We start from the raw sequence: 9,587 nt of genomic DNA, 5'->3' as shown, positions 1-9,587 counted from the left end.
AGGCATTGCCCTAGAGCCCCTGAGGGGCAGAACTGCAGGCGTGATCAAGGGAAAGTTACAGCCTTTGGCGTGGGAGTAGAGAGAATCCATGGGCCAAGAATGGGTTCTTGTGTTCATCATAGACTCTTGCTTGCCTCCTGGACTCTCCTGAAACACGCATAGATTGGGACCCACAGCCTGCCTCAGCCTAGACTCTAAAGCCATTGCTGTACAATACAATCACTACTAGCAACATTTAGCTATATAAATTTAAAGCTAGATTGAATCAAATTAAAACTTCAGGTCCACATTCACACTGGGCACATTTCAAGTGCTCGGTAGCCACATGTGGCTAGTAGCTACCATATTGAACAATACAGATAGGAAATATTTCCATCATGGCAGAATGTTCTATTGGCAGTGCTGGTCTAGAAGAAAACAGGAATCAAGTAGATATAATGAATATTCTTTAATTCATATCCTCTGGGACCAGCTATGGGTCAGCAGACTAGGAGCTAGTTGCAAGGTTTAGATTATTACCACCCACTGGTCCAGTCTGTTCTTCCTAGGATCCCATGATGCAGGATCCCATGATGCTGAGGCTCAAGGTTGGAAGATAGGTGTCAGACTGCAGAAGTTGATTCCAGGCTTGTATTTGTGTCTGTTAATTTTGATCTTACAGGTACATACTTGGGATCCACACAGCACTTAGCCTCAGTTTTGCATAATATATAGTATACTTCACTTTTTTTACATGTTGTTCTGCACCTGCCTGACTTACCCCAACATTTCGTGACTGAAAACAAAAGGGAAGAAGAGAACAGGGTCAGTTTTGAAAGAAAGCAGAAGGGTGGGAAAGGGAGGGGCTAAAGCCCAGTAGAGGAGTAGGAGGGAAATGAGGAGGTCTGTGAGGGAAGAAGCTCTTACACAGGATCCCCTAAGTTTAAGGGAGATTATAGACCACTACACTTTCTTCCTTCACTCATGCCCCCTGTTAGAACCCCCAGAGTCCCCCCAACTCAGTGGCATGGGACCTACTGGGTAGCTTCCCCCCCTTGGCCAGCTCCTTGGGAGGGGGAAGAGGACCCCTCTCCCAAAGGTTTTATCTCCCCCATATTATAACGTACCCAGGTGCCCAGTAGCAGTTAGCCACCTTTTCTTGTTGTTCTTCAGTATCCCCTCTGACCATATCAATGAAAGGTGACAGGAATATTAAATAAACTCATTTGAACATCTGTAAGGTTTCTAGGGCACCTGTAAAACTCCCAAGAACATCATACTGCCTTCTTCACAACATCCTGGGACTTTTCTCTGGCCCCAACCAGTTAAGGGAATTAGAAATAGCTACTCTGGGGAACCTACAACCTAGGGCAACCCAGATAATTTGAGGTTGCATAAAAAAGTGGAATCGGAATCCTCAAACAATCAGAAATTTGAGAACCATTTTCCTAGAGGCAACAAGAGATCAAAATTCAAATCCTTTCAAGAAAGATTTTTGAAAAAGTCCCCATTTTCTCTATACTCCATACCCAAGTCTCTCTCTTTACACTCTATCCCCTCCTCAGGTCATCATGTTCAGATTTTCCAGAGCTAACCAGAGATAAGGTTGGAGGGGTCAAGTACTGGGCACTGGGAAGATCATTTAGTACCAGAGAACTCAAACTTCCCCATGACTAGAGGGACTACCTAAAGGCCTCAGTGAGCTCTACTAGGCCTTTCTCCCAGCCCAACCTGTCAGAGCCCCCAGAGTTCTCTGAACATGCATCGGGTTCCCTGACTCCCATCCCCTTCTGGAGATCCTGTTTACCTGGGGTGACCTGGGCCAGGAGCAGGGTAACAGTCAAAAGCAGAAGAAGGAGCTTCATGAATGACGAGTGATCAGGGAGGGATAGGAGGCTTCTCAACTGGTAAAACAGACAGAGGACTCCATTCTGGGCAGTCCAGACTGGTATTTATTGCCCTGAGGAGCATGGGCAGAGCCAAGATCAGCGAAGCAGAACGGGAACAGTCATTGAGATCAGACAGGTAGGCAAGGAAAATATCAACCACACTGACTGAGGAGGCTGGGAGAGCGGAAGGGAGGTTAACAAAGAGAAGATACAGCCTTGCCTTTGAAGAATTTCATAGTACAGCGGAGAACCAAGAAGGGGGAAAATAGTTTCATCACTAATTTGTTTTTCATTAATGAGAAAAAAAGAGAGAAAAAAAGAGGTAAGACAAAAAAGGAGTGATACTTCTGTGCGCCTTGGCTTCTTCCCAGCAGCAAGGGCATCTTAGGATGTCCCATATGATGATGATTCCTTATAATACCAAATAAAGGGCAGAGCAGGGGAAAATACCTTAATAGCTGCATGGCCATTACCACTGGAAACCAGAATGTCAGAATTCATGGAGTGGAATGAGCAGGAAAGCCATAGCCCTTACTTTTAACAGTACATGTTTAATAGGAACAAGTAACACCCTCATAGGTAGCAAAAGAAAAGCCATTTATTATTGTTGTGGTCTTTTTTATTTTTTTATTTTTTTTTTTTTTGAGACAGAGTCTTGTTCTGTCACCCAGGCTGGATCATAGCTCACTGGAACCTCGAACTCCTTGTCTCAAGCAATTCTCCTGCCCCAGCCTCACAAAGTGCTAGGATTAAAGGCATGAACCATCATGCCCAACTTGGTCTTTCTTTAAAAAAATGGTAGATTGCCCCAGCATTTTGGGAGGCCGAGGTGGACGGATCACAAGGTCAGAAGATCGAGACCATCCTGGCTCTCTACAAAAAAATACAAAAAATTAGCCAGGCGTGGTGGCAGGCCACTGTAGTCCCAGCTACTCGGGAGGCTGAGGCAGGAGAATAGCTTTAATCCGGGAGGCGGAGGTCTCAGTGAACCGAGATTGTGCCACTGCACTCCAGCCTAGGCGACAGAGCGAGACTCTGTCTCAAAAAAGAAAGAAAGAAATGGTGGATTGCAATCTTGGCCCTTCTTCACCCCTACTTGAATTCACACATTTGTCAAGGTCTCATCCTAGAAGAACTCTATTTCGTTGTCTCTTCACTTTGGCCTTGGCATGTGCTTTTCTTTTGCTAGTGACATGTGAGCAGAAGTGACAGTGTGCCAGTTGTGAGCCTATGTTTTAAGAGATGATGAATGTTTTCATTTTCCCTTCTGTGCCTCTGCCATCACTATGAGAAGAACATGGCCCAGTGGTCCAAGGAGGATGAGAGATATGTGGGGCGGAGCTACTCCAGGTGACTCACAGATCTACAGTGAGAAATATAGCTGCCCCAGTCACTCCAGCCTCAGCAAGGCAATCTAGCCAAATATAAAGGAGTGCTGTTTTAAGCCACTGAGGTTGGGAGTGGAATGTTACATAGTAATGGCTAACTTATACATAAGGCCAGCAGATAGATCAGGGAAGAGTCAAGTGCTTTTTAGGACAATAATGGTAAGGTCTATCTTTCTTCTTTTTTTTTTAAGACAGAGTCTCGCTGTGTTGCCCAGGCTGGAGTGCTGTGGCACCATCTCAGCTCATTGCAACCTCTGCCCCCCGGGTTCAAGCAATCCTCCTGCCTCAGCCCCCCGAGTAGCTAGGACTACAGACACGCGCCACCACACCCAGCTCATTTTTGTATTTTTAGTAGAGACGAGGTTTCACCATGTTGGCCATGGCTGGTGTCGAACTCCTGACCTCAGGTGATCCACCCACCTCGGCCTCCCAAAGTGCTGGGATTACAGGCATGAGCCACCGTACCTGGCCTAAGTCTATCATTTCGAAATGGACAGAAGCAAAGACAAACCAACAAGAGGAATATCTTCTTTCTAACATGGAAGAAAACAACAAGCCAGGAGCAGAGGCTCCTGCCTGTAATCTCCACAATTCGGGAGGCTAAGGTAGGAGGATTGCTTGAAGCCAAGAGTCTGAAACCAGCCTCAGCAACATAATGAGACTCCATCTCTACCAAAAAAAAAAAAAAGTTTTGAATAGCCGGGCACGGTGGGGCAAAGCTGTAGTCCTACCTAATAGGGAGGCTGAGGCAAGAAAATCACTTGAGCCCAAGAGGTCGAAGCTACAATGAGCTAAAATTGCACCACCACATTCCAGCCAGGGCAACAGAGACTCTGTCTCCAAAAACAAAAAAAAAAAGACAAGATAAATTTTCTTGTTGTCCGAAGAAAAATTAATGCTCTGGACCAGAGGTCACCAGACTTTTTCTGTAAAGCCCAGATGGTAAATACTTTAGGATTTGCGGGCCACAGCTATCACAACTACTCAACCCTACAGTTATAGAACAAAAGTACCCACAGACAATATATAAGCAAATGAGTGTGGCTGTATTCCAATAAAACTTATTTATAGACACTCAAGTTTAAATTCTGTATGATTTTCACATCTCTAAATGAAATTTGATTGTTTTCAACTATATAAAAATGTACTGGCTGGGCATGGTGGCTCATGCCTGTAATTCCAGCACTTTGGGAGGCTGAGACAGGTGAATTACCTGAGGTCAGGAATTCGAGACCAGCCTGGCCAACATGGTGAAACGTCATCTCTACTAATTAGCCAGGTGTGGTGGTGAGCCACTGTAATCCCAGCAACTCAGGAGACTGAGGCGGGAGAATCGCTTGAACCTGGGAGACGGAGGTTGCAGTGAGCTGAGATCGTGCCACTGCACTCCAGCCTGGACAACAGGAGTGAAACTCTGTCTCAAAAAAAAAAAAAAAAAAAAAAATTGTACCAAGGCAAACAGATCACTTGAGGCCAGGAGTTTGAGACCAGCCTGGATGACACAGCAAGGCCCCTCCTTTATTTAAAAAAAAAAATTGTTAAAAAAAAAATTAAACAAAATTATTACTGATTTTGTTGGTATCTCCACTTTGGAAAACTAGTTTAACAGTTTCTTTTAAAGTTAAACATACACTTATCACACAACCAAACAACTCTACTCCTACATATTTATCAAAGATAAATGTCCACTCCAAAACTTGAATTGTCATAGTAACTTTGTTGACCATCAGTGAAGACAACCCAAAAGTCCATTAATTAGTAAACAGACAAATTCTGGTATCTTCATGTAATAGAATACTATTCAGCAACAAAGAATTAACCACTGCTATGCAACATATGCATGAACCTAAAGAGCAGGCTGGGTGCGGTGGCACACGCCTATAATCCCAGCACTTTGAGAGGCCGAGGTGTGTGGATCACCTGAGGTCAGGAGTTCGAGACCAGCCTGGTCAACATGGTGAAACCCTGTCTCTACTAAAAATACAAAAATTGGCCGGGGGTGGTGGTGGGCACCTGTAATCCCAGCTACTCGGTATGCTGAGGCAGGAGAATTGCTTGAACCCAAGAGGCGGAGGTTGCAGTGAGCCTGAGCCAAGATCGTGCCACTGCACTCCAGCTTGGACAACAAGAGTGAAACTCTGTCTCAAAAAAATAATAATAAAAATAATAATAAACATTTTTTAAAAAGCATTAGCCTGAGTGAAAAAAAGCCAGACCAAAAAAGAACATACTGAACAAGCTTATTCACATGAAACTCTAGAAAACACAAATGTAATCTACAGTGACAAAAAAACAGATCAGTAGTTGTCTGGGGCTGGTGGGAGGAAGTGGGCATTGACTGAGATGGGGCATGAGGGAACTTTCAGGGTGATGAAAATGTTCTATAAGCAGATGTCAAAACTCATCAAAATTGACACATTATATTTTATATAAATTACACCTCAAAAAAGTTGACTTTAAAAAAAAAACCTGTGCTAGTTTTTAAAATAAGCAACAGAATCAGATAAATAACATAAAACCACTTAAAATATATACACATTTAATGTGGTACACATATACCACGGAATACTATGCAGCCATCAAAAAGAATGAAATCATGTCCTTTGCAGCAACATGGATGCAGCTGGAGGTCATTATCCTAAGACAACTGATGCAGAAACAGAAAACCAAATACCACATGCTCTCACTTACAAGTGGGAGACAAACCTTGGGTACATGTGAACATAAAGATGGGAACAATAGACACTGGGGACTACTAGAATCAGGAGAGAGGGAGGGAGGCAAGGGCTGAAAAACTACTTATTATATGCTATACTCACCACCTGGGTGACAAGACACATCATAGGAGTTAAATTAAACATCATAGGAGTTGCCTATATGAGAGATGGATAGGAGTTGATTATGGGGATAAAAGTTAATAAATCAGTAAAATAAAATAAGACAAGGGCTTTGTATAAGGCCGACTATGATTAATCTGCCATAAAGGCATAGCCCTCTATAACAGAGGACTAAAATAAAGTGCTATATTGACAAAGGGCTTGCTTATAAATATCATTACTAAGGAATCAGCCCCCTGGACTGGAACCCATTTCCTCTCCTTCCAGAAGGGGCTGCAGAGAGGAAACCTGAGATGCCATTCAAGCAAACGGCACAACTTCCTCTACTCTTGAGAAAGGGAATTGTTTCTGGTTTGAAGGGTAGGATACTGGGCTGAGAGCCTTGAAAAACGAGAGAGAGAGAAGAGAGCAAATCATGGGAGCACCATCTTTACATAAGTCTTAGTCTAGAAGGTACTTTCTTTGTATATCTAAGGAATCCCCAGTGGCACAGAGTTTCACCTACACTGAATGGTTTTGAGATCTACTTCCCTTTCTTTAAAGAACTCCATCATAGCCCTCAAGTTTGTTCTTGCGAACACTGATAAGCAGAATAAGGCTGCCTAATAAAAGGATGACCTGAATCCATTATGTGCATGATTTATCAGAATTAATAGTAGTTTTCAGCAGTAGAGAAGACTCTCATAAAAGACCCTTTTCCTATCTGTCATAAAAGACTGTGAGACAAAATGCCTTGATTGCTTTGCGAGCTAAAGAGGACTCCCCCACAGTTGAACTATACACATCTACAGTTCTGGAGTGTCCACCATTCTTAGATTCTGCTTAAGATTCCACATCTTCACTTCTACTGATATCCAACCATGTTGTCAAGACTACCATTCCAAGCTCTCCAAGGAAATAATCTGATTGGCTAAACATCATCTTATTCATTATCTAATAGAGATAAACCATTTTAAAAGGATAGAAAACTGTGGAACAACCTCCCTTACTGATATCTGCAAATTTCAGCTTTTCTTTGTTGCCACACATGAAGTCATATCATATGCTCTCAACAGATGGGGTGAATGCCTTTCAGTAAAAAAAGAAAAGGAAAAAAAATGTATGAAAGCAGAGCAAAAAAATAAGAAAGCGATAAAGATCTGAGGAGATAATACGTGTTTTCCAAAGATTACAGAACTACAAATGAATCTGCAAATGGTCCATTAGGAAAATTATCTGAGGATGAAGAAAGGTAGAAGGCACTCATCAGAGAAAGGTTGATACTGATGAGTGGATTCTGCTGTGAAGTGTCCGGGAGCCTGCAGTCCACATACTAAAGGTGTATGCAGTAACCTGGACCTGAGTCCAATTCAGTGTACTCAACCCCTTTAATTAGGTTTCTGCAGTGCTGTGGTCCTTAATTCAACATCATTCCCCTCTTCTTGAGCCTCAAGTGGGTACCACTGCCATCTCTGGCTTAGTAGAAGATAGGGTGGTATCTGAAATTCAGAAAACTCTGAACCTGTTCCCTGCCTGGCCATTGACTCTTGCTTTGACCCATAAGTCATAAGTGACCCTAACTGAAGAGTTTGCCCAGCATCCTTCTACTCCCTTATCAGATTTCTTCCATCCACTTCTGGTTAGTTCCTTGCTCCCAGCACTACAGCAGGGAAAGGAAATATATCTACATATCACTTCTTTGTAATCTTTAGGGGTAGGAAGCATTGGAGGGTAGTGGGCAAAGAAGATGAAACTTCAGGCCCAAATAAGGCTTGGAGATTTTCTGGGGTTCTATTATATTCCAACTCTCTGGCTCCTGGTGCTATGTGTAACTAGCAATGGTAATGGATATGTTGGGCTTTTTTCTTTGACTTATTCGAAATGATGTTTGACAATCTCTCACTAGGAGTAATGTGGGGAAGTGGAAAGAACACAAGCTTTGGAGCCAGACAAATCTGGGTTCAAATCCTCACTTTGCCACATATTAGCCACGTGACTTTGAACAAGTTAGTTAATGTCTCTGAACTTCAGTTTAATCATCTCTAGTATAGAGATGATACTACTGACAGCAGAGGTTTGCTGTGAAGATTAAATTAGGTGATACTTGTAAAGCTCACGGAATAGTGCCTGGCATAGACAAAAGCCTCTGATAACTGGTGGTTATTGTTATTTACTATGAATTCTCACCTTCCTTGACTTCTTGAAACATTTGGCTATTGACCTCTTTCCTCCTTGAAGCTCTACTGGCTTTTCATTGTCAACATAGTCAATGTTCAATACAAGGGACATTAGGATTGGCAGAGCACCAGAGATCTCTCTGCTCACCGTGATTTTCAAGTTTGAAAATTTCAAAACTTTGCATCTCAAGTCTAAGACCCAGAGGGCTCACCCAGAGTCAAGGCTCAAGAACAGCCCTCCTTTGTGTCCAGAGTGTATACGATGTAACTCTGTACAGGCACTGGTGAAAGATAACAGAGGAAACGCCTGGCTTTTTATCAGAACATGTTTCCAAGCTTATCCCTTTTCCCAGCTCTCCATGTCCCTCCAAGGATCTCTTCACTGGCCTCTTATCTTTACTGTTGCCAAACCTTTTCAGAAGCTGCTGTTTCCCTCAATCGTTCGTTTGTCTTCTTGTCCAGTAACCAACCACTGCTGTCTTCATGTCAGATCAGCTTCTCATCTCTCCTCAGGGGCCTTCAACTACTCCACATCCAAAGCTACCCAGGCCATTTTAAGTTTCCTGTGGACTAAGGACTAAGGTGCTGGGAGGTGAGGCCAGAAATGTTCAAGAGGGTTTCTGTCCCTAACATGCTTACCACTTATTGAGGAAAATGGAAAACAAGTATTTTTAAATGAGCTTCATATCCCTCAAAAGCATACACAAGAAGTGTTTTCTAAATAAATCAAATCTTGATTAAGAACCGATTACATGCAGAGCACTCTCCTGAGCACCAGGAATTCAAAGCAGTAAGGATCCTGACCTCTTAACAGCCAGCTCTGTTAGGATAAACTAGCGTATGCCGCAGTAACGAAAAAAAGAAGAATCTTGGTAGCTTCTAAGAACAAAGGTCTGTTTGTCCATTCCCCATACATGCTGCATATCCACTGAAGGCTGGCTGGAGACACTGCCCCATATCTGAGTGTGGAGCCCAGGCTGACTGAGTAGCCACTCATTTGGTGCTGATCACTATGGCAGAGGAAAAGAGAGCTCTAGAGAGTCTTCAACTGGCCAGTATATGCCCTGGCCTTGGAAGTAAAATGTGACCACTTCATAACTCGCTGGCTACAAGTGACATGGCTCCATCCAACCACAAGGGGGCCAAAAGTACAATCCTACAATGGGCTTAGAATGCAGAAAGCCAGAATTATCGAAACAACAAAAGACAATTGTGGGCAAGGCTGTGGAGAAAATGGAACCCTTGCACACGTTGTGTGGGAATGTAAAATGGTGTGGCCACTATGGAAAATGGTATGGAGGATCTTCAAAAAATGAAAGATAGGCCGGGTGTGGTGGC

At 43.1% G+C, this 9,587-nt stretch overlaps 1 protein-coding gene across 2 annotated transcripts; it reads right to left on the bottom strand.

Annotated features, from left to right (window-relative positions):
* Window positions 1-488: 488 nt before the first annotated feature.
* LOC105496152 (defensin beta 121) lies at window positions 489-8,485 on the bottom strand. Of its 2 annotated transcripts, none has more exons than XM_011766275.3 (2): window positions 8,260-8,485; window positions 489-775 (listed from the first exon to the last, which is right to left on the bottom strand). In XM_011766275.3, exons 1-2 carry the CDS (start codon window positions 8,279-8,281, stop codon window positions 603-605), a joined length of 195 nt encoding a protein of 64 aa, XP_011764577.1. In that variant the 5' UTR covers window positions 8,282-8,485; the 3' UTR covers window positions 489-602. The 2 variants fall into 2 exon arrangements, with proteins under 2 accessions (XP_011764577.1, XP_011764576.1); XM_011766274.3 differs by lacking the exon at window positions 8,260-8,485 and adding an exon at window positions 1,787-1,928.
* Window positions 8,486-9,587: the final 1,102 nt, after the last annotated feature.

The sequence above is a fragment of the Macaca nemestrina genome, chromosome 15 (assembly GCF_043159975.1).
Source record: "Macaca nemestrina isolate mMacNem1 chromosome 15, mMacNem.hap1, whole genome shotgun sequence".
Classification (NCBI taxonomy): domain Eukaryota; kingdom Metazoa; phylum Chordata; class Mammalia; order Primates; family Cercopithecidae; genus Macaca; species Macaca nemestrina.
Note: the sequence above shows the minus strand (reverse complement) of the source record. Positions and strands in the feature narration are given on the sequence as shown.